This window comes from Ammospiza nelsoni, chromosome 3 (assembly GCF_027579445.1).
Source record: "Ammospiza nelsoni isolate bAmmNel1 chromosome 3, bAmmNel1.pri, whole genome shotgun sequence".
Lineage (NCBI taxonomy): Eukaryota > Metazoa > Chordata > Aves > Passeriformes > Passerellidae > Ammospiza > Ammospiza nelsoni.
Genome location: NC_080635.1, coordinates 48,019,933 through 48,044,956, shown reverse-complemented (window position 1 = coordinate 48,044,956; position 25,024 = coordinate 48,019,933). Strand labels below are relative to the sequence as shown.

At 41.6% G+C, this 25,024-nt stretch overlaps 1 protein-coding gene across 1 annotated transcript in view; it reads left to right on the top strand.

The window, feature by feature from the left end:
• The first annotated feature begins 18,210 nt into the window (after positions 1 to 18,210).
• UST (uronyl 2-sulfotransferase) overlaps positions 18,211 to 25,024 on the top strand; it is a 152,458-nt gene continuing 145,644 nt past the window's right edge. Inside the window, exon 1 of the mRNA XM_059468150.1 lies at positions 18,211 to 18,798. Within this exon, the coding sequence (XP_059324133.1) occupies positions 18,546 to 18,798 (253 nt within the window). The 5' untranslated portion in view covers positions 18,211 to 18,545. The remainder of the gene's footprint in view (positions 18,799 to 25,024) is intronic.

Here is a 25,024-nt window from a genome sequence, read left to right as displayed (position 1 = left end):
CTAAGGAAAGGATTTTTCATAAAAAGATGTCTGTGACAAACACACATTTAAAAGAAACATTTTATTTTAGTTTTCACATTTTCATTTAGGCCTGAGCCATATCTTTAAAAGAAGATTTCAAAAAGCTAATAACCTTTCATAGGAAATTAGGCTCCTAAATCACTCAAATTTTGCAGAAAGTAATATCCCCTTCCATTTTCTAATTAACTATCTAACCATCTTAGAAAAGAACAGCATAGTTAAATAACAGCTTAAGTTAAAATTTTGCATAGAAATATATGATATTAAAATTTGCATTAAAATTTGTGGTTTTGTGGTAGGGAATAAGAAGGTTCTCTAAGAAGTGAGAACAACGATTATTATGCATGTATCTACAAGAGACAACATTTTAGACTTTTTTTGTTACATTTCAAGGAAAATGCTAGTTGGAAGATTATTGGTTGGTAATCGACTTTTAAAGATGATTTTGTTAATTAGGACTCTCACTTCATCTCTTTTCCAAACTAATTGTCTATAAAAACGAGAAGTTTGAGTCCCAGAGAGCAGACTTGAATGGCGAAAGATAAAGCTGTCTGCCTTGGTAAGAGATCATTAAACCATAAAACAGGGCTCATATAAAAAGGCTCTTAAACAACTGAAGAGTCACAAGTAGCAACAGCAGTGAGCAGAGCTGGAGGAAATGCCTGACAAAAGTCACAGGAATTTGATTTGTTTAGCATAGGGAAAAGATGATTTAGAAATACAGTAATAAAAGTCCCCAGAAATGCTACAGGCCACCAGAAAACCAAGACCAAATAACAATATTAACAACAACAAAAAAATTAAACAGCTTTTCTGTTGCCTCTGTGAAAAGGACAAAAAGTAATGGGCTCAAACTGCATCAAGTGAGAAGTAGATGAGACAACTTGAGTCAGAATAACAAAGGACTGGAATTGTGTGTCTGGAGATTACAGGGAATGTAGGGATTCTCAGGCTTCTGATTATTGTTGTCTGGATGCATAATTCCTGTGTCTTTACATCCCCTACAGAGTAATATAAAATTGCTTTACATTTGAGGAGAGAAAAAATTGCATGAATGCTCCACCATCACCACAGTAACTTAGAAGGAGAGGTGTTTTACATGGTCAAAAACATGTCCTTTTTGGAAAGTGTTTTTTATGTATATAGTCTTGGCTGCAGAAGACAAGAGTTAGTGATATATAGCTGTACCCATTGAATATAGGGATTTTTTCACTGAAGGTAACAGCAGAAACTGCAACTATAGCAGAGCCTTTTTCTATTATGCCCTCCAGATCCCATAGTTGGTTGGGCTTGTTCCTGGAGTCAGTCCATACACATTCAAGTTTATTCAAAGCAGTGAAAACTTGTCCTAAATCTGTAATTTAATCATCTTGGTCTTTCATGTTACAGTTTATAGGAGGTAGGTTTTCTAGATAATGAGATGGTTATCTGTTCAGCAAAATGTGTATACACGTCTTTTGGAATTGATTTAGTTCTTGATACCTGGACATACTAAGGAGGGAGCCTTGCTGGATCACAACTGCAATGTTGGCCTTTGCTGGTTCACAGTTCTGGTGCTGGGAAGCACAGTGCTCCCTGGCAAAATATTAATGCCTCCTAAGTGTAGAAAATACTGTGAAAATGCTAGGTACAGAGAGCAGAAGCTTTATTTTCTTCCAATCTACTTATATGCCTCAGGCATTCACATTAGGAAGATCTTCTCTTAACCACTGTTGACTTTCAGTTCACCATTCAGCACATCATTGCCATACTCTCCCCTTCCTAATTTCAGTGTCCTTGATTATTCTCTTTGATTCTATGATTCCTTCTCATTTCAGATCACCTTAGATTAAGATCAAAGCTTTTCAATGTCCTCTCTATCTTAATCTACATCACATCAACACCTTGCTTCTGTCTTGAAATGTCTATTCCCTACTACATGCACAGATAGACGCCTCTTCTACTTTCCTTATCATTTAAATTTGAGGATTCATTAGGATCAGAAACTCCACAATGAAAATGAAACAAAAAAGAACATTTATGGTGGGCAGAATGATCCATTGGAATAAGATAATAGATGCAAATTTTGGTCTAACTTCTGGTTTTTTCCATGGCAAAATCAATGAACTATGGTGTATAGTAGATTAGTTAATTATGTAAGATGTCAAACCCCATAAAGGATGTAAGATTTGATTTTACAAATCAGCTCTGCCTGGGAGAAGTTTCACAGCAGCAAGTACTAGTGATTAAAATGTCAGCATGAGGGACTGCTGCAGGAGCTACCAATCTAATAATAGAATGTAACAATTACATGCTTGGAAAGTCCACATAATAACAAATACAAATTTCAAATTATTTAAAAGAGTGATTTCAATTGAAAATTTAAAAAAGAAGCACTAAGTTCCAGGAAGGTGGTCTCCACATGGGGCTCTTTTTTAATCAGTACATATTCTGCAGCTGCCTTTGCAGCACATTTACCACTCTGCCAGCCAGAGATCCTGTGTTCAGGGACTGTATCAGATTTTCTGTGCCTGGCTTTTGCAAAAATTGCACACGTTCTGAACATGATGCATCTGCAATTTCTTAAAATACTCTTCAATCCTCAGTTATTTGCATTCTTCAATTACCAGCCAGCCAAATCCCAAAAGGATTTGACAGTTTCAGTGACAGCAGTTTCTTCTCACTTTCTATGGCATAACATAAACCACTGCAGAATTTCTGTAGGCTTTACCTCTTAAAGTAACACTTGCTTTCAATGTAAGATCCAGTCCTTTTTTCCTGATAAATCTTGTATTACTATTTGCAAGTGTGCAAGGACTGTGTTGCATCACCCAGTGGTGACAGCTCAAAAGTGAACTTTGCAGTGACAGTTTAGGTTTATTTGATAATCAGTGTCTTCTTTAAAAGATAAAGTGATATTATGTGCATTTTATATTTACCAAAATGAAGAAAATGTTGGAAATGTTTAAAATAGTGGCAATGGAAAGTTTTGGGGGCTCTGAATTTGGAAATTTTCCTACTGTAACTTTCTTTTTTGCATCTCTTTCCTTTTGCTTTCATTCAGCTAGCAGTCTGCTTGCAAGAACACAGCTCATCCCCTTTTGTTATTATTATGGTGTGTTCTGCACACTTCAAGACTTCTGATATTTTCTCAAAAACTTTTCTTTGAAGCGCTTCAGGGCCTGCCCTGAAGCAACTTCTTTAGAAATTCCAAAGCAGGTACCTGATTGCTCCTTTCAAGATGGAGACTGCTACAAAGCATGCTCAGAGTGCAAACATCTGTCAGCCTCTCTGAAGCAAAGAACTGAGTTACAGACAGTAAGTTCAGCATCTCATCTCAGCTTCTCGCCACGGACATCCCCAAAGCATTAACACATTTGCATATTCACTCAGTAAAGGGCAGTTAGAGTTTAACTTTAGAGACACTGGACAAACTTTGAGAATTCTCACCCTGCTGATCAGCTGATCTTTCTTCTCTCTAAGTTAGAGTGCAGTGCTGCAGGAGAGAGTAGATTTCTACTCACTGTAAAAATCACACTATGAGTAATTTCCCTTGAAAAACATAAGACAATGATGTAAATGTTATAAAATGTTTCACAGTCACCCTGCCAAACTTCTTTGGGATCTTCCAGCCCTGCTTTAATTTACAAAGGTCTTGAGCTGTGCACAAAAACAGCACGTGGCGTACTCATGTGCCTTCACCATTCCGCATTTAATAACTCCCACCATTAAGCAATGTTATCCCAGGTCTTCTGAAACTGTATTGATTTTTTTGGCTCCTCAGAGTTTTCCCAGCTGTGAAACTTATGTAAAATTACTATCATCATCTTCTTCCAGCTTTGGTATTTCTTACTTACATTGCATCTATTCAATGGAAGAGACCTTTAAAGCAGAGCCAGGGGGTGAGAAGTAGAGGCATCCTAGTGGAAGGTAGGTCCATTCAGTTCAGATAAATGTGTGTGTGACTGTCTTCAGGTGAGTTGTGGCTTTGCCTCAACAGCAAATCATATGTAAATGGATTTAGACTTCCATGTCCACAAGCTTAGAGAAGTTGAAATGTCTCAGCTATAGTATAGGATATAGGAGGTGCAGTTACGTGAACTTCAGCTGCTTATTAGTATTAGAAAATTTGATTAGTAATTAATAGGTAATAAGAGTCTTCATCATATACACCCTTAAGAATTCAGAGAACATATCTGAAAAGCTTTTGCAAAAAATAAAAAATACAGTGAGTTGCAAAAGGGAAATGGAAGAGAATGTATCCTCTGTAATAAGAGATGAATGTTTGTCATTAGTTTAATGAAGGGGCCACATCCTGCAGCCCCCCATTAGTCTAACAGTTAGTCCATTGTGTACATATACAATACACAGTCACTTGTCCTTGTAAGGGATCATGTCTGGGGTAAGTCCAAAGGCTAAAAATGAAGCCATTTCTACAGTTCTGAAGCTTAGACTTAAAGCACCAGGAATTTAAAAACCAAAACAAACCCAACCCAACTTTTGACTGCCCTATTTTTCTAAAATTGCATCTCATCCCTACAGTAAACATTCTTCTTTGGTTTTGTCTGAGGGCTTGGTCTAATCATGATTTATTTCCACCTAATATTTATGTTTCTGGTTAAAAGGAGAAGAATTTTCAAGACATCAGTGTTCAGCTTTGCACCTCCTTCCCCTGGCTTGAACAAACATACCACACTTATGTTGGAGAAGACAGACATTTTGGTCACTTGTGTGAGCCATACTTGCAGTTATGCAGAGTGGGACAATTTTAGCTTTCCATCTTGAGAACATTTAGAGGTACAAGAGGTACAAAGCTGTCATTTGGAAGGGGAGCTCGAATGAAGATAAAAGGCGCAGTTTATCCTATAACTGCTATAGGATCCACAAATGTACGGAGGCTTATGACAGAACACTCAAGCCAATAACAAAGTAACTATTAAAATGTAATTTTGAGGAAGAATTTTACTATAACAGAGACAAACAAGCCAATCAAATCTTTGAATTCAATGTAAGAATCACACTTTTGATCCTGTATCATAATTTCTTCCACAGCACTTGCATTTCATACACGTGCAGCTCAGTGTTGTAGTTTTTTCCTGACCTGGGATCAGACACAGATGATTGCAGCAAGAATAATTCTTCATCACGTTGCGCTTGGCACAAGGAACACAGGCTGAAATCCAGAAAAGTGGAGATGCAGATGGTGAAAAGTGCAGATTTTGGAGCAACAGCCTTGTCCTGCCACCCTTTTCTGGTTATCCATCCAGAAGGAAAGGGGGATTTACATACCATATAATCTCCATATGTATTTGGGGGTTTCCATGATGCAATTTAGGGTGAGATTTCTGTCGGGAGTTTAGTTCAAGCATGGCTTAAAGAAAAAGGCCACGAAGCCATGCAGCTGAGAGAAAAGTAACAGGTAGCTGTGAAGCAGTTTCAAAGCAGTTTCCAGCCTGACTTCTATAAACAATTAGTCTCTCTCAGGCATCCTTGCATAAACAATAAAGTTCTCAGGCAGTCTTCCCATAACAAAGGTAACATCCTCTCTGGGAAAAGATGGCACCCTGGGAACAGTTATGGAAGTTTTGGGAACCGTTCGTATCACAGTGAGAACACTGATTTTGTTTGATGTAAACAATCAACGGTATTGTAAAACAAAAGGAGTGGTTAGAGTTTTCTCTGTTAGCCTATCATAAAGCTGTATTTTGGAATATGCATGAAGTTCGTTAACACTATTATTTAAGGTGACTGATCGATCAATAAAGTTGGAGTTCGATGCATTATAGGATGGTCGTTCTCCCCCTCACTTCAACAAATTGGTGACCCCGACGTGATAGCGGACACCACGACGATCGCGGCCATCACGGGGATTGCGAACACCAAAGGATAAGTGAGGAATGGTTCAGGCTCTGAAGCAGCGGGAGCGGCAATAAGCGCGAAATTAAAGCGGAGGAAAAAAGAAAACCGCCGATACGCACCGTGCCCTGGCGGCCATGTTAGATGGGCCAGCTGATACGTGCGGCAGAGAAGTCTGGGAAAACGCTGCTAGGTGAAAGTGCACACTTAAAAAGAGGTATGGACAGACAAGCCGCATATGAACTTTTTATTATGTTTTTGCAAAAAAGGCAAATTAAGGGAATAGACTTACGGAAGGAATTGCAAGGTCTTTTGGCTTATGGTCTGGAACGGGGAATCTTTGTGAATCCCCACACAGTTTACGAGTTAACGGAATTGCGTGAATTCGGTGATTTATTGTCAGAGGCTGCTTTAGAGAGTGGTAAAACTGTCAAGAAGCTAAGCAGGCCATGGCGAGTGATGTCTGATGCACTATTTTACTATCTCTCTGAGTGCAAGACAGCAGTGGCCGCAGCTCGTGGCGCTTCCGAGTCTGTGCTACTCCGAACTCGGCACGGGCGCTCCGCCATGGCGAGCAGCCGCGGTGAGCGACCGCTTAAAATGCTGCGCTATAGCGGCGGGAGCGGAGGCAGCGGCGGGGAGTGCGGAGCCGCCGTCGCGGGAGCCGAGGCGCGCCGCCCCAGGAGAGAGCGAAGCCATCGCCGGGAGAGAGCGAAGCCGCCCCGGGAGAGAGCGAAGCCGCCGCGGGGGGAGAGCGAAGCCACCGCGGGGGGAGCCACGGGTGCAGCGGTGCCTGCAGCGGAGTCAGCCTGCCGGCAAGTAAACAAAGAGCCCAGCGCAGGGGGGGGGTTTTCGCCCGCTCCAACACACGCACCGCGGGACTGGAGCGCTTTTTGCAGCGGGAGCGTTTCTCCCTCCCCCCCACAGCCGGCAAAGGCTTCAGTTTGGGACCTAACAGCCTAATGGATGTAACTTTTGTCAACAAAAGGAAAAGATCCCTGTTGAAATTAAGAAACAAGTGATGGTAAACAAGGAAAGTTAAAGGCACTTTAGTTCTTCCTGGCAGAGACTGAAACAGGAATCAGCGTACTGTATGCATGGGTCAAATTTCGGCCGGTTTGGCTCGGCATTGGTATGCTGTCTTGAAATCACCTGTATTGGCAGAGACTTTAACATCAGAAGCCCAGATGGCTCAGTCAGTGGAACATCAGACTCTAGAATTATATTTTGAAAAGTTTAAAAATGTTAAGATATGTTAGACTGATTGTATGAGTGAGATGTTGTGAGTGTGCTTTTTGATATAGAAATGCTATAGCAAACACGTGAACAAAGTTATTTTAGCTTAATATTTTAGAATCAGGCCTGTAAGTAAGTTATAGTAAATGCTATATTTTATGTCTATAGTAAGTTTTATCTGTTATTAAGTAGTTTAAGTTAAATTAAATGCTAAATACTATTAAGGTTAAGTTTGTTAAGTTTATTTTCTGTTAAGTTCGAGGTCTGTTAAGGTTAAATCATATTAGGTTTAAGATAAGTTAGATTCTGTTAAGTTTGATCTTACATTATTTACAAATAAGTCTAAAATCAGTTAAATTTTGTTACAGTTTTGTTAGAATTAAGAGATTTTACATGTAAGTTCTGTTGATTTAAAATTCTATTAAGTTTAAGTAAAGATAAGTTTAAGTAATGTTAAGTTCTATTAAGTTTAAATATTTTAAGTTTAAGTATTTTAAGTATAAGTGCTATTAAGTTTAAGTGATGTTAGATAGATTTATGCTTTTACGATAGGTGTTTGTTTTATGACTTGTGTTCAAAGTGTTGTTGTAAACATCAGAGAAACCTTGCTAGCTGAAAATACTATTTAGTTATTAGAATTGCCTATTCTTATGTTGCAAAGAGTGTAGCACAGTTAGCCCATAGAATTTTGAAGCCAGTTAAGTTCTATTAATTTGAAAATAAGTCTGCTAAGTTAAGTATTTTAAGTGCTTCAAGTGCATACTACTTTCTCACCACTCCAAATCAACAAAGGACTGAGAATCGCCCAGCTGATGCCATTTCAGCCAAATGACTAAAGGATTACAGACTATAAAACTGATTTTGAACATTTTTGAGAAACTCAGGGAAGAGGTGGATGTGAAAATCTCATGGACAGAAAGGATCGTTTTCAGACTTACCATTCACCTCCTCTCCAGGTTCACATAAATGAAAACAGCTAACAGCTTTCTTTTCTTAGTCCAATTACCACCTACCGTGCAATGCCTGATAAGGCCGGACATTGTGGCTCAGCTGAGGGTGGTTTTAACCCTTTGGGATAAAACGCTGTTGCCGGACGACCGGGGAACTGATTGACATTATTGAATCATTATCATCTTTCCATATAAAAGGATCGGCAAAAGAGAACTGCCTTGAATGTCACAGCCCACATTGTGCTGCTTGGGTTGCACTGTGTTGTGGAGGTTGTGATGAGACCTTTTGGGTGGATCAGTTGTCACTTTTTCGTTTATGGTGTGACACCTGTAATTATAGACATACCTGGGAACATAATTGGGAGTGGGCTCTACGGAATGAAACAGGACTAAACACTGCCTCAGCTTTATATCTTTATGAGACACATGAGCAGAAAATCTTGGCTTATTATCGGTGGGAGGTACAGTGTATTTTGAAAAGGGTTAAAGGTTAAAAACTGATAAGAAAAAAAAAATGTCAAAGTAAAAACAGAAAAATGAGGTTTACTTTTGTTATATTGCTAGGTGTAGTGGTAGCTGAAAAATTAAGGGTAATACAGTTTAATCAACCTAGAGATAATGTATGAATAACACTTGCTAGACAGATTAATCAGTCGTCGCTTTGTCTCAGCATTGCCAGTATGGTCTCCTCAAGAATTCTGCAGTCTTATTAATAATCGTGCTTTATGTATGCACAATATGGTAAATATTAAATTGCCTGCACAGAAAGGGTATACTGCCAGTCAGAGTGATGGCTACCGACAATGTCTGTTAATTCAATCACTTAATATTCCTTTGCATTCTCCACCTGAGGAGTTAGAGCTTTTTGGAAGTGCAAATGCTAGCATGACCAGCACTTCCAACAGTGGATGGTTTAGCTTTGATTATTCTAATCCTCAAAAGATGAATCCATATAAACAAACATGGGCTACTCTGGATTCAGCTCTAAAGCCAAACATAGTGTCTAAACAACTCTACAGCCATTGTAAAGGCTCTAGCATCATGACACCTAAGAAATTACCTACAGGAATATTTCTAATTTGCGGAGATAGAGCCTGGAATGGTATACCTGCTCAACCTCAGGGTGGACCTTGTTATTTAGGCAAGTTATCACTATTTCACCCTAATATATCTGTGCTGATGCAATTAAGTCATCAGGTAAGCAGGCAAAAGCGTAGCTTACACAATTTAGACTGTAGTCAAATAGGAGATCCGTGGTTCTGGAGTAAATTTAAACAAGTGATGGTTTCAGCTTTCCTACCCTGGGGTGCTGCAAGCAAAGCATTGACTCTAGCAAAACAAATAGGGTGTTGGGCTAAGGGTGAACTAAATAAAACTTCACAGATATTAGATATGTTATCTTCAGATGTACAAAGTGTTAACCACACTGATTTACAAAATAGAGCTGCTATAGATTTCTTGTTATTAGCTCAAGGCCATGGGTGTGAAGAGTTTAAAGGAATGTGTTGCATCAATTTATCTGATCATTCTGTATCTATTCATGCTAAAATAAAAGAACTACGGCTAGGGCTTAATAAGCTTAAGGAAGAAGAAGGATTAGGTATTGATGGGTGGCTTAAAAGTTTAGGATTGGGACCATGGCTAAGAAACCTTGTAAAATATGCTATAGGGATATTAGGGGTACTCTTATTGCTTTTACTTATATTACCTTGTTTCTGTAGCTGTATCCAAAAGATGGTTAGTAGGGTGATAGAGAAAATGTGGCAAACTAACCTCCTTTCTTTTAAAGAAAAAGACGGGGGAAATGTCGGGAGTTTAGTTCAAGCATGGCTTAAAGAAAAAGGCCACGAAGCCATGCAGCTGAGAGAAAAGTAACAGGTAGCTGTGAAGCAGTTTCAAAGCAGTTTCCAGCCTGACTTCTATAAACAATTAGTCTCTCTCAGGCATCCTTGCATAAACAATAAAGTTCTCAGGCAGTCTTCCCATAACAAAGGTAACATCCTCTCTGGGAAAAGATGGCACCCTGGGAACAGTTATGGAAGTTTTGGGAACCGTTCGTATCACAGTGAGAACACTGATTTTGTTTGATGTAAACAATCAACGGTATTGTAAAACAAAAGGAGTGGTTAGAGTTTTCTCTGTTAGCCTATCATAAAGCTGTATTTTGGAATATGCATGAAGTTCGTTAACACTATTATTTAAGGTGACGGATCGATCAATAAAGTTGGAGTTCGATGCATTATAGGATGGTCGTTCTCCCCCTCACTTCAACAGATTTCCTACCCAGATGCACATCTGTCATCTCCCAACCTTGAGCCAGCCTAAGACTACAAATGTAATAGGCCTGTAACTGAGATATCTGAGGGTGTAAGCAGGGACTGTCATACAGTCCTTGAAACACCCTGCTTTCCATGGATAAATATAATGAAATAAAAAGGCAAGGTTGAGGAGAAGGAAAAATGATCTTTCTTTTACAGTAAATGAACATTTTCCATAAAGTTACAAACATATATAATCTTTTTGATTTATGCTGTGAATATGAAAAAATGCAATTTAAGCAGATATTCAAAGATCAGTGTACTGTTCTTATAAATGCAAACGACATATGGTTGAGCCTGCTTGTGTTAATTGGAGATAAAAAGAAAGGAAAAAAAAGAGGTGACATCTTTTGAAAGAGCCTCCCATTAGGGCAATAGGAGCTGCCTTTACAAGGTGTGATGTTGAAGTCTGGCTTAGCTCAATCAGCAGCACGTGTGCAGTCCCACTGACACTGCTAAGGGTGCTGCAGCAAGAGACAGGGAAGTAAACCACAGTGCCAACAAAATAGCAGCAGCAACCACAGAGTAATTCTTTTTATTTCATCAAGCAACAGAAATCAGACCAGTTGATCATAATTGTTACTGTTTTTTTTAAACTCAGGTCTCTAAATCTGAACATTACTCAGCTGAAGGCCCAGTATAATGAGAATATATGCTTTCTTTTTCCACAAGAATTGGAAGTGCTATGATCTAAAAGTGACAATTCCAGCATCTGGGAGTGCTTAAAGCAATTCGTAGTTTTGCTCCAGTCATGTGGCTCTAGACAAAGACCGAACAAAAATCATATTGGTTCAGAGGAAGTCCCTGTGTTGAATAGGACTCAATAAATTGAGCAAGGAGACTTTGATTTATTTGCCTTTTTTCACTATAAATGAATTGCATTCTTTCTTCTCTTGCAAATGCTTGGCTGCTATTTTTGTGTAAACATTCATAACTATGTTAATTACATTGTATCTTTTTATAGTAATTTTACAGATTTTATTGCTCTACTTTAGAGGTCCTAAATATTTGATTTATATAGTATACTTTTTCAACAGGCATTTTCATAAGCATTATCTTCCAGATGTACTTTGTATAGTTTCAAAAGAAATGCATACCACATTCCAAAAGTACTGTTGCCAAAGAATCTAATTTAAACATGGAAATACTTTATGATATGCAGATCAACTTTCTGCTTTGCATATTTCACATTTTAAGAACAACATGAAACTGCAAGAGTAGCAAGAATTAATTACTTGTGAGCTATTCTTATGGAATTAAAAAAAATTAATACATTCCATATTTCCTACAGTTATTCTGCCAGCTGATACTGAATAAAACTCGTAATCTGACATCAAAACGAAACGTCACATACAACTTCAAGATCTTTAGGTTTATATGTGCGTGTGTCAAGGAAGGGATGGGAACCTAAGATTCTATATGTAACTATCTGGGAAAAGAGTCAAAAAACTAAGTTAGAAAAAGAAATCTCTGAGCTGGTGAAATAAGCTGTCCAAACCAGTCTCAGTCAGCATATTGCACCTATAGGTACCTCATATATGTGTGTGCATACTTGTATACAGGACAGTGTTTTCATCTTCACCCACTGTTTACCAGTCCCTCATGTGAGGGGGGAATTATCAGATATTGGTATGCAGTTGGTATGTTAATCTGTTGGCTTGCTGCTTTTAAATTTTGACCTTCCATTTCAGTTCTCAGCCATGCACCACCACTCTGCAGTCAAAAGTTTGCTGACAGAACTGAGTGCTGGGTTACCTATGCAGCAAATGCAAAGAGTTCTGAGGGACATGCCCTCTGCTGTGGCTCAGGAGGGAGGTTTGTATCCCCTGAAGTATGGTGTGCTTCTGGTTTGGGGTTGGGAGCAGCAGGACATGGGCAGCCAAAGGAGGAGCAAAGGCAGTTTCACACAACACATGCACTGAAGGCCACCACTGTTGGAGGTTAGGAGATGAAATAGCCTGATTCACAGGCTTTACAATAAACTCCATCTTCTGTGTAAGTCCTTTTTTGTACACTGTTTTTTTCCAAAATTTGACGTGACACATGTAATGACATCCCTGTGGCAGATTAAACAGAAGCAGCCAACGCATAACTCTATTTTTGGTTAATACCACTTTCCCAAGCGAGGGATCCATGCTACAGAACCTGACATTCCATGACTTCTTGATATGTGAACAAACAGCTTTTCTGAAATACTTTGATTACATACAATCTGTCTATGAATAATTCAGTAAAATAACTTTCAACTTGTGACTTTTTTCATACATAAGGTCTGAGATGAGCTGAAAAAAATGGGCCAAATTTACTGAGGGATTTACTCCTGTTGTTCGGACAGCTGCCTTTAAAAATCCTATCTGGGGTCTGAGACTGCTAAGCACTAAGGCCATATCAGCTGCTGTTTTCCCACCCCACTAGGAAAGCATTTCCTTCTTCTCTGTAAGTACAAATCACCCCTCCACTCTGCACACCACACGAGGTGTATGATCTTTGGTGGACCACTCTTTTCCAGTCTCTCATAGGAACTTGCTTCCCACTTCTTTTTTAACTTCACTTTGGCTTTTCACTTTCCTTCTCCTTACATTCCTTGCCCCTAACCCCAAAACCTTAAAGCCAAACAAGTTGGAGAGTCATCTCATACTGTGACAGAGACTTTGTTTTCAGGTCTGCCATACCTTATAAGACCACAGGGGTGGCATGACTCTTAGTATAATATCTGAAGTTAGAATATTAATTTTAGGAGTAGTTTTAGACATCTGGATTGGGGTTCCTTACAGATTAGACTAGGTAGCTGCTTCATCTTCCCACAGTGCTCCCAGCTCCAACACCAACACACTTCTCTGTGTATTAACTTGCTTCTCCCTGAAGCTTTTTCCTATGCTACAGAATGTGGTGCTCTACAGGAAGCTGTAAAATGTCTCACAAATTGGCTGGTAAATCAGTGCCAGGATGGCTCCCTGCCCACTCTGTCTAGTCGTGCTGAGAGCCCCGTGCTAACCTGTCACTGCTGCTCTCTGGCGTTGCACTGCTGTAACACTGCATGGGGTTGCATGCATGCACCATCTACTCTGGAGGTAACTGTGTGTTTCCATCATATTTTGCACTTCCTGGATTTAGACATTCCTGCCTGTCTACTTTAATTGGTGCCTAATTAGCACCAGTACTGTGCTTTCCCCGTGTGACCCTCTCCACCTTTACATGTCTAAATCTGTCCAGTCCTTCATATGGTGTTACTCTGTTAACTGTCCAAACAAATGAAGCTTTTAATGGGTCTGTTGTGTGAAAAGTCATGTTAACACACGGAAACTTCTGCCTTTCTATTAGTAGTTTCTGCAGACAAATGCAGGAATTAGACTGCTATTTGAAAATCAATACAAAGAGGACACAAAGACAAAGGGAACACAGTTTGGGTGTTCTGAGTGGATATACTATATGTTATAGAGCATACTCTTTTCTATCTAGCTTTGATTGCCCCTTCTGAATGATATGCATGCTGACTAAAACAGAAAGCATTCTGGCTGAATTCTCTTGTTACCCATTTTCTGAGAAAATTAACCAAACAAATAAAAACAATGGTATCAGGACTTAAGATAGCCCTGTAAGTAGCACATTGATGGAGATAGCCAGCAATGCTAAGGGATTAATACAAATTCCTTGTGACAAATCTATCATACTCCAAGTGATATTGATAGAACATGCTAAGGTAATTCCAAGTACCATTTCAATTACAAATTATAAATTTCTCTTCTGCAGTGACCTGCTCTGAGTGTCACTAAATTTTATCAATCTGGCACACAAGCTCATTTCCCTGTCTTCTGATATTTACTATCATATTTTTCATAGGCATATATATTCCTGAACCTTCCACAAAGGACAGAAATTAATATCACCAGCACAGAGCTGCAATTCCAGTTCAGCCAAGGCAGATTAAGCTTGAAAGAATTCTATATGAATTAAATTAAAAAGTATGGTGCATCCTTATTTTATCTTCATCAAATTATCAACTGTTGCTGAGTAAAGCAAAATAAAGCTTGCATAGTTGCCATCAATTACTCTGTTACTCTCTGAACCCGTTCTGAATTGCAGAGTGCTGGAGGAATTGAAATCTGAAATCTTTCATGTGTGCTTCCCAGATGACATTATGTCATTCTATATACCAGTGAACCTTTACTCAGGGAAGACTTATATCTAGATTTCTTCTATCCTTACTGTCTTGTAAAAAACCAGGGCCCGGTCTGTATCTTATTCCTTTACCTTTGCCAACTGCCAACTCTGAAATATAACAGCTGAGAAATTTTGATTACTTCAAGAATTTACTTAGAAAATAATAATTTTAAAAAAGGTGTTCAGATGTTCCTAGGAATAAGAAAAATATGTTTTGCTTGGCAGATCTGACCAACCAATAGGTAACCCATCCTGATCTGGCCAAATGAGTCTCTCTGCAAAGAATTGCCAGACACACAACCTCCTTGCACTCTATCTCGCTCGTTGAACTTGTTTCTGAATCCATGCATTTGTTATTATGATTCAGTGCAGGAGTATCTAGCACAGTTCGAATGTGGACTCACTTGGAAATTTTAGGCAGGTATGCTCTCTGTTCCTTTGTACAGAGGAGCATCCTCTTGCAGCCCTGAGGTAAGTGCCTCTGTGCTCACCATGTCCTCCTTGCTGCAACTGTTGCAGCCAGGAGGGGGATTCAGTCGGAGCAAAAGCTGGACCTAGTCTGGGTGAGGTCATGGAAGAAAACAGATTTGGACAAAAATCTTGGAGCTGAGACCAGATCTAGAAGGGTGAGGAAAAGCAGCAACACAAGTCAGGGCAAGCAGAGGATGAGGACTGCTGCAGTGAATACCACTCTGAAAATGATTGATTCTGTGCCTGCTAGCCCCAGAGCTCTCCTACATGATGTCAGGTGCATTACTTGAACTACAGGTGGCCACCGAGTGCTCTTTTTACACTTGCTGTTAGGTTTGAAGCCTGGGGTCTGATATGTAGTAGTTAGCATTCGCAGCTGCATCTGATGTCAAACGTACAAAGCACTGTGTCATGCTAACTATTTCACCAAGGCAAACCCCAGTCATCTCAAGGCTGGCAACCAAAATTAATAGGCATATTTAACCTTAATCTCTCTGTCTCAATTCCCAATAAGTAAAATGTTGATATTCCCTACACCTCATGAACATAATTCATAAGCATTCATTATTGTATGCTCAAGGTACTGTAACAATAAATGCTATAGAAAAGCCTGCTACGATGTCAATAATTGCAAGCAGGATTAAACAGATTGAAACAAAGCTTAAGGACATATGCTGAACAAAGAGATTAAACATAAACTGAAAGGCTGCACAGGGTCTGTCCCATGCACTCTACAAGGCAGTGGTCCTCTGAACAAAACAGTAACATCGCACAATTAAAGGCAAAATTTAAAGTCATACCCTCTACAAGTCAAAACAAGCTCGTCTGAAAACTCTTACCCTTGGCCTACCCTTAAGTGTCAATACTTGGATTTTTAATCATAATATTCTTTTCATGTGCAGCTTGTGTTTTGAATTCTTTGGGGTTTTTTGTGTGAACAGAACATAATAATTTAAGGATATATATATGTATCTATATCTATATCTATATCTATATCTATATCTATATCTATATCTATATCTATATCTATATCTATATCTATATCTATATATAAAATTGCTTTACACTGTGCACACAAAATCATACTTTTTTTTTAAAGTGGATGAATAATAGGGGAAAAATAAAAATAGGAAAAACACTTTCAGTGTATCAAGATATGGCATAAAGTAAATTTTATTTCTTTTCCTGCACATTGCCCTAGCTAGAAATTGTAATAATAGGTGCGACAGTTCACATATATGAAAGTAAATAATTTTACAGCTAATTTACATGTTTAAGCATGTTTCAACAACAGAGATTTCTATTTCTTCTTCCTCCCAAGAGATGGGTTTTTTTATCTGTAGATGCTTAGAAATATGGCAAGAACTCTCAACAATACAGCCTTCCCACTTAAATTTTGCTCCATTGATTGGTCTCTTTTTCCATCCTTTTTTTTTTTTAATCTCTGCCTAGAGATCAAAGACATTCTTTGCAACCAGAAAAATAAAGATTTATTGATTCCCTTACAGGTGTTGTCTTTCTCATCAAAGCCTCCATTTTTCTCAAACATTCAGTGTAAGAGCTTATCTGTTTCTCATCTGCAACAGCAACTAGCACTATTAACCAAATCTGCAATATTGTCATCCAAGCAAGATGGTAGATACTGAAGTATTCAAAGGAGTATAAAACATTAATGGAAGCAGAGTATGGTAAGGAGGCCCCCACTACTTCCTAAGTGTTTCAAAGAAATATTAATGAGAATTAAGAAGTTTAACTATGCAATTAGATTTTTGACTTTATCTGGTGAAAGGTGTTGGCTATTTTTGTTTTCAAGTGAACTGGAGCCCTAAAGGCCTAGCCCTGAGTGGGCTTTTTTTTTTTGTATCTTGTTACTTTTTCTTTTTCAGAAATGGTATGTCATACCTCAATTTGCCTTTGCTACAGGTTTCATATAAGACTGTGGAGCATCTGTGCATTGATGTTGTAGAACTGTGTCACTAAAACCAGGAGATTCCTCTCCAAACTAAGAAGGTCTGTTTATTCAGGCAATATGAGAGTATTTTTTATCAAGGAATGCAGCGAGAATGGTTCTTTATTGTTAGACTCTGTCTTCGTCCTCTTATCCACACCAGGAAGATTAATTTCTGTATTTTACCCTTTGCTGCTGGTTGCCAACAAAAACATCAAAGTCAGTAGCATAGGCAGCATTTACCCAAGCCTTTCAGGGCAAGTGGCAAAAACATCTGAATGCAGTCTCCTGAGCAAAATCTCCAGCTGTCAGTGTGAAAAGATTAAGTCAGGTCCCCTAAACCAGAATACTTTTTTTCTAAGTCTTAAAAGGAAAAGTGTGATTGCTTTTTAATTTCTTCCATGGTGAGTTACACTTGGCTTCTGATTTCCAATTTTTCTCACAAACCACAGCAAATAGAATTTTTCTGTTTTTTAGAAATGAAGAGTCTCATACGATGCCATGAGCAGCATCTTGGGAAATCCCCAGTTCCAGCCAGGTCAATAAAACAAAATGGTGAACCAGCATTACCACCCCAAGCTTTCCTCCCTCCACTGCTGTGCTGGCAACACAGCTGCCATGGGGAATGAAATGTATTTCTACATCAGACAATGTCCAAGAACAAGCTCCAAATAAGCCATCAGGACACATTGGGGACATATGTTGTATAAAGAGGATGAAGCTATTACCCAGCTCAGCGCTGATTGAATGCCATTCACCCACCAGTGGCTGTCTAGGAAAAATGGCATGATCGAGTAATTAGAGACTGTATCATAAGCCATATGGACAACGGGGTCAAATTAAGGTTCTTTTTGCAATCTTAATTTTGTAATTTCTGTTCTTGTCTAACGCCTTGTCCTCAGTAGACAACAGCTCTGCTTCAATCGTCCCAGCAAGGCTGCAAGGAGAAGAGTAGTGGTCCCTTTCGTCCCCCACAGAGGATGTTACACCGTGTTAAGGCAGGGACCTTCCCGCCGCGTTGGACCGTGCTCGGCACGGGCGATGTGCGGGCGCGGCGGCCCGGGGCAGGTGCGCTGTGCCGGCGGGGCTGGGCGGCGGCGGCGCCCGCAGGGGTCGCTGGCGCGGAGGCGGCGGGCGCATGGCGGGACCGGAGGCCGGGGCGGGCCGGGGCGGGCCGGGGTGGGCGGGCTCCGGGGCCGGGCCGGGCGGGGGGCGGCGGGGCCGGGCGGCGCGCATAAGTCGGCCGCGAGTTACAGGCGGCCGGCGGCGGAGCGCTGGCTGTAACTTGACACCGGGGCGAGAGGCCGAGCGGAGAGAGGGAGCGAGAGCGGCGGCGGAGGAGAAGGAGGAGAGGAGCCCCAGGGAGCGGGATGGTGACCACCTCCTTCCCCTCCCCTTAGCGGCGCTCCGTAGCAGCAGCAGCCGCCGTAGGAGCGCCGGGGACTCTCGCCTGACGCGGAGCCGGGGACAGCCGGCGATGGGGACGGGACGGATCCCCTGAGCTCCCGGGAACTTTCCCGGCCGCGGGCAGCCGGAGCCGGGCAGGCGGATGGAGGATGCGCTTCCCCCGGCGGGCTGCGTGAGCCGGTGGCGGCGAAGGGGAGGATGAAGAAGCAGCAGCAGCACGGCGGCGGGGAATGCCCGGCGCCCTGGCCCCCTGCGGCGGCGGCGGCGGGAGGGGGCCCGGGCCAGGGCGGGGGCTTGATGAGGCGGCGGCCCCTCTCGCTGCTGCCCTTCCTCTCGCTGCGCGACTACGTCTTCTGCATGGCCACCCTGCTGCTCTTCTGTTTGGGCTCCCTCTTCTACCAGCTCAACGGGGGCCCCCCGCACTTTCTGCTGGCCCTGCGGCACTGTCTGGGTAAGGGCGGCCGGCGGCGGCGGCGACTTGTTGCGGCTCTCCCTCACCCCCCGTGGCGGCTGGGCCGGGCCTCCCTCCCTCCGCACCGGAGACGCGGCCGCGGGGCTGGGGCGGCCAGAGGCCGGGGCTGCCGGGCGGGCTGGGCAGGCGGGACGCGGCGCCGTGAGCGCTGACACCGGAGGGGAACCGAGCCTGGGGCGCGACCCGCCACAAGTTCCTGCTGGCCAAAGCGGAGTCCCCTCGGGACTTTCTCAGCCCCGGGAGCGCTGTGCCCCCGCGGGCGGCTCTTTGTGTGCCCGGTGGCCGTGGCAGAGCGCGGTGTGCCGGCTCCTCCGGCCGCCAGGTCGGTCCGAGGCGGGGCGGAGCGCAGGGCAGCGCTCACTGCTCGCGGGTCGCGCACCGGGGGAGCTCGGGCACAGCCGCCCGGAGCTGTCAGCGCCTCCCCGCCGGGTACTGTGCCCCGGGGAGGACAAGCGGGGTGCTGATGGCCCACAGCAGAAGATGCTGTTCAAAAAAAACAAAAAAAAAAAAACCCAACAAAACCAAAAACCCCAGATGCACTTTGTGAACCAAGCATCCATCCTTGTGCAGGAGGTTGGAGTCTGGAGAGAGGGGTTTGCTCAGCGGGGTCAGTGCAGCAGCGCTCGAACACTCGGGCTCACCCTGGTGCTTTCCCAGCCTGGTTGCCTGCGGAGCCCCGAAGGAGGAGCCCCGGTGGGGCGGGTGTGAGCCCCACGCTGTGGCCTGCAGTTCTCACCCTCATGCTAACCCCAAGTTTTCACGTGGTTTTTCTTTGTAGCTAGCGTCCACATCGCTAAATGTTGCTTCCCTGCTCAGCAGAGTTGTGTAAAAAAGAGTTTATCGTGAGGTCGAGTAAGTACCTTAGGCTGGCAGGGCTCATTCAGGTGGTGGCAGGACAAGGGGGAATGACTCTGAACTGAGAAAGGGCAGATTGCGTTTAACTGTTAGGAAGAAATTCTTCACTGTGAGAGGGGTGAGGCACTGGGACAGGTTGCCCAGAGAAGCTGTGGATGCCCCATCCTTGGTATTGTTCAAGGCCAGGCTGGATGGGGGCTTGATCAGCCTGTTCTAGTGGAAGGTGTTTCCTGCCCATAGGGGCGAGATTGGTTTAGATTGGAAGGAACCTTTAGGACCATTCTGTGATTCTGTGATATGAAATAGGGAACAAAAACCGAGTGTTTCTCAATACAGGAGGATTTCTACAGAATAATTTGTGGTGTGAGTTTTTACCACATTGGCTGGTCTGCTTTACTTGTGTGTGGCGGTGAGGCTTTGGTGGTACATGCTGCAGAGGTGCAAGCTGTAAGAGACAATGTTAGGTTACAAACAAAAATACTGTTTGTGTATTTCAGAAAAATAAGCTGCAGCTCCTTTTTTATGTGTCCATACTTTAGGAGCATTTTAAGAATACAGCCCTAAGTGTGTGTGTTGCTTTTCCTTATGGGAAAACTATCCCTTGTCTTCAGTTAACTAGTGAGAGAGTATGGAGAGGCAGTAGGATGAGAGACAACAAACACAAGTTGCAGCAAGGGAAATTCCAATGAGATATCAGGAAAAAAAGATTTCAGTGTGAGAGAAGTCAGGTGTTGGAACAGGCTACCCAGGGAGGTTGGGATGTTCTTGCAGATATTCAGAATTCAGCTGGACTAGCCTCTGAGCAGCCCAAGTAAATTTTTCCTGTTTTCTTGGGGAAATAGGACCAGGAGAACAGAAGTCACTTCCAGAAAATGTTATTCCGTAAATCTGCCCTATAAAGTCAGTGAAAATTCAAATGAAAATAGGAGAAGAAAAACGTTTTGGATATTACTTCATGAACACAACAATTTTAGCTTGAGTTTTAATGACTTTTTTTCCCTTTAATATTACAATTAGGAAGAAATTCCTCCACTGAAGAGGAAACTGACAATTTTTCTGCCATAGAATCACAGAATTGCTAGTTTTGGAAGGCATCTCTGGAGATCATCTCGTCTACCTCCCATTCCAAGGCAGGGTCACCTAGAGCAGGTCAACACAGGAACATATCCAGGTGGGTTTTGAATGTCTGCAGACAAGGAGACTCCGCAGTCTCTGTGGGCAGCCTGTTCCAGTGCTCTGCCACTTCTTGTGGTTTAGTTTATGGCCATTCCTCCTTGTCCTCTCACTGGGCATCATGGAAAAGAGTCTGGCACCATCCTCTTGGCACCCACCTTTGAGATATTTATATGCATTAATGAGATCCCCTCTCAGTCTTCTCTTTTCTGGACTAAAGAGGCACAGCTCACGCTGGTAGAAGATTTTGTTTGCAATTGATTGATACTTTAGTGGGATTAAACACAATCTTTGGTTTCAGAAAAAAAGTTTTTGTCAATTTTTAAATTTTCATCTTCTTCAGGGATAAATATTGCTTAGGTTGAGTGAAAATAGACTGCAAGAAATGCAGAGTTACTCAGCTTGTGGCCTTTTGACTGCTTTTGAGGAATGGGGGAAAAAACCCGAAGATCTACTACCCTAACCACTCTAGCCAGTAGTTGCATGTCTGCTGGAAAATCTTCTGAGGCCTGCAGATGAAAGGCTTGGAAACCACTGCATCTTGGAGGATGGGTTAGGATAATTTTTGTGAGGTGCTCAGCAAGTGCAGAAAAGCCTTTGTTGTGTGTGCCTGAACGTGATGTGCCCCTGGGGATGGAGTGTAGTCTTACTGAAAATGTTTTGGGGTTCTTTTGATGTGTGGGATTCTCGCAGGAGAAAGCAGACAGATCTATTAATCTCTGCTAATGAACTTCTGCACTTGTTACATGAATTAGTGTAGGAATTTCCTTTCTGTGCGTGAGTGCCCTGGGATGTTAAGGAGATGCAGGCTTGGCTAACATCCTGCACCAGGCTAGTGGCTGAGAGGGAAGCAGAGTCCTCCTGGCTGCCTGGAGTCCTGGTACCCACTAAGCAGGTGGTGCTGCTGCCTTTGCAGACAGGTGGGATGTGCTCTGGGTACTGAGGTGTCTGTTTGCATGCAGCTTTATGGAGTTACTTTATACTTCCTTGGTCTGCAGTTTCATTTGGGTTGTCAAAGTTGATCCACGTGGGTGACTTTACTGAACATTTTATGTTTTAATTTTTTAGAGTGATGCATACTCCTTGAAGTATCTAGCTGGGAAGGCTTTCAAATTAGGAACAATATTTTTTTGTAACTAGAAGGTGTATTGTCTTACAGGGAGCTAACAGGACTGCTTGGAAGAATAGGTATTGGGCATCACATCCTGCTAACTACCAAAGCTGTACGTGTAAATGTGTGTCTTATACAGCAGAGGGAAGTTTCATGATGTTTAAAAAAATCAAAACAAACCTTTTTTCCCCCCTGAAGCCACAGATTCAGTACGAGTAACTCTTTCCTTCTACTCCTTCCAACCCACAATATATGGTGTTAAAGTTCACATCTCCAGAAAAAGAGCAGTTAGTTTGTAAACCATATTTGTTATGTGAATTTTGCAGTTTCCCTCATTGGATTTAAATCTACAGAAACCAAGGAGTAGCCTAAAGGGAATATTGATTTCTGTTTTGTGCCCTCCATAGTGTGGGAGGGGTCATCTTGTCTGACTTCAGAATTTTTGTTTGCATTTGGAAGTTTCATTGCATTGCTCATGTTTAGTTATGTTATTGTGAGGGGAATGCTTGGATTTTTTTACCTCAGAACTTGAAAGGAAGTTCCTGAGCAACAACACCAAACTTCAATAGTGGTCTGGACAGAAATCTCGCCTGCATCAGGCGGGTGTGTGCATAAAAGAAAATCAAGTGTGTGCATAAAAGAAAATCAAGTGTGAAAACACATGGTTTGAAAAACTTTAATTTTTTTATTAGGCCTGCATCATATGCTGTGGAGGAGGTATACATTTATTTTCAAAGGAATGAAGTGTGAACATTTGCTAGTTCTATTAACTTTCCTTTGGAGGTGGGGAAGATGAATATTTTTTCAGAATATTCAGACTATTAGTAATTTTTTTTTCTCTCCCGGACTAGCTTCTCTGGTGTCTTGTCCATATATGCCTCTTTTTCTTTTGGTTGCCATACTGATTGGAGAGAATCTTGGGAAAACATTATGGTAGTTTTTAGGGTAGGCAATAGCTGTATTCAGTATTTCCACTTGATATGGCCATTTCTTTTATAGCAGAGTCATGCTGAGGAAATGAGAGTAGAGTAGTAGATATGAGGCTGTGTTTTGTTATTTATCCTGTTCTGACTTCAAGCTCACAGTAACTCAGAGTACAGAAGGTCTGTGGAAAGCTGATGTTTCTGCTGTCTGCTGTGAATGTGGCTCATAGTGACAGGGCTCAAGTTTCTCACTGCAGTCATCCCATCCGGTGGGACCCTGTTTTTCAGCATGAAATTATTGCAGAGGGCATAGGCATATGTGGGTTATTTCTCAAGAATCTGTGGAAGATACTTAAAAGTCTATCTGTTGGCAGTAGGCTTAAATTTGCTCTGTGGGGGTGCATACCAGTCCTGGACCAAAAATGATCTCCAAAAAACAGGAAGGTTTAAAAACTGCCAGGCTTTCCAGTAATGAGCTGCAGTATTGGGATTTGCACAAATGAGGTCTTGCTTGTTGATTCTGCCAAGGTAACCCTGGCTCACTAATTGAAAACCAACTCCAGCAGTGGAAGGAAGTGAGAAGAGTCTTCCCTTAGATGAGTAAGACACAAATCGTAAATCCTGGACAGCCCAGTGGCTTTTGGGAATGCACCAGGGATGCCACTCCCGTGCAACTGCAGTGGTTCTACATTGCTTTATTCGTCTCTGCTTTCACTTGTGATATATACATGCTTCAAATTACAGAAATGAGGATGTCCAAGGCTGGTAGCAACCCTCTAATGGCCAATAAAAACATAAAACCTTTGTATCTTCAGTATTTGCTGTGCAAACTTGTTGTTCGTGTCAATTAAAACATTTCCCTGTTGAACTTGCCAGGAGCCTGTACAAGTACACTGGTGTGATTGCATGTGAAAGTTGCCTTTCCTGTGGTTTCCTATGCAAGGCAAAAGTCTTAAGTGTCCACTTGTGTTCCTCAAACAATTTCTGTGTTGCTCTCCCTCTTCATGACACCGGAAGTTCTCAGGTATTTTGGCCAAGATGGGCTTGGTAGCTTTAAAGTTGTAAGAGCAACAGTTGTGTTTATTTTGGGGAATATAACCATAAAAGAAGCTGAAAGAAATCTGAGTATTTGGGGAGGTTGTTACAAAAATCTTCAAAATGTTAAAAACTAAGCAGCAAGGGAAACTTTTTTATTTAAATCAAGCTAGTGTGAATTGGCTTTATTTTGGTAGGGTGTTGTGGTTGGATTTTCTTGTTTGTTTGGTTTTGTTTTGTTTTCTTTTTTCCTGACCTATCTGATTTTTTCCTGTTAACCTATTAGGAGAGGGATGAAAATGAAAACCTGACTATCCAAAGAAAACAGTTAAACTAAGTGTCAGTGTTTTGTGTGCAATTTTTTTATAAGCTGTAGAAGGGAGGGACAACAGAAGGATTTTTAGGGCTTTTTTCAGGGGAATTGGTTGGGATTTTTATTCTGGTAATACCGCATTTATATATAGAATAATGTAAAGCACAGAATTCTTCAGGGCAAGCTTTTCTAAAAAGTAGAAGCACGTACCATACTTTAATTTTGCAGGTAGACAGCATGCTGACTTTGCATGGCCAGAAAGGGTTGACTCATTCAGTTTTGTTTTGCATGTGCATGATCAGGAATCCTTTACAGGCCCTTCAGGTGTGTGAGTAGCAGAAACACACTCAAGGAAAGACAGTCAGGTCTGTTGATGAGGTCTGAGTCAGGTCTGTAGTGACACAATACCCATTTCTGAGGTGCCTAGGCTTTTAAAAAGGCCTGGGTTATGTTCTTAGTGACTTTTTTCCCCCTCTTATTGTTCTCAAAAGAGACAGCTCTTCTGTACTCTAAAGGATTTTTATTTTCATCTGACTTGTCACAGAATTATTTAGTTGCAATACGCATGGAATTAATTGTTTCAAAGTTCATTAACATTGTAGGGAACTGAAAGGTCAGTTTGGAATCTGCTTCCTAAAAGCCTTGAAAAGAGATGGTCTGAACCTAAATCACAAGTCTGTATGTAGCTGTGTCTTTCTTAATTAGCTTTTTTGTCCTCTTTGAACTTCCTCATTTTGCTGTTGTGAAAGCCAATCCATATTATCTTTTAGATAAAATAAGTGTGGACTTCCATTT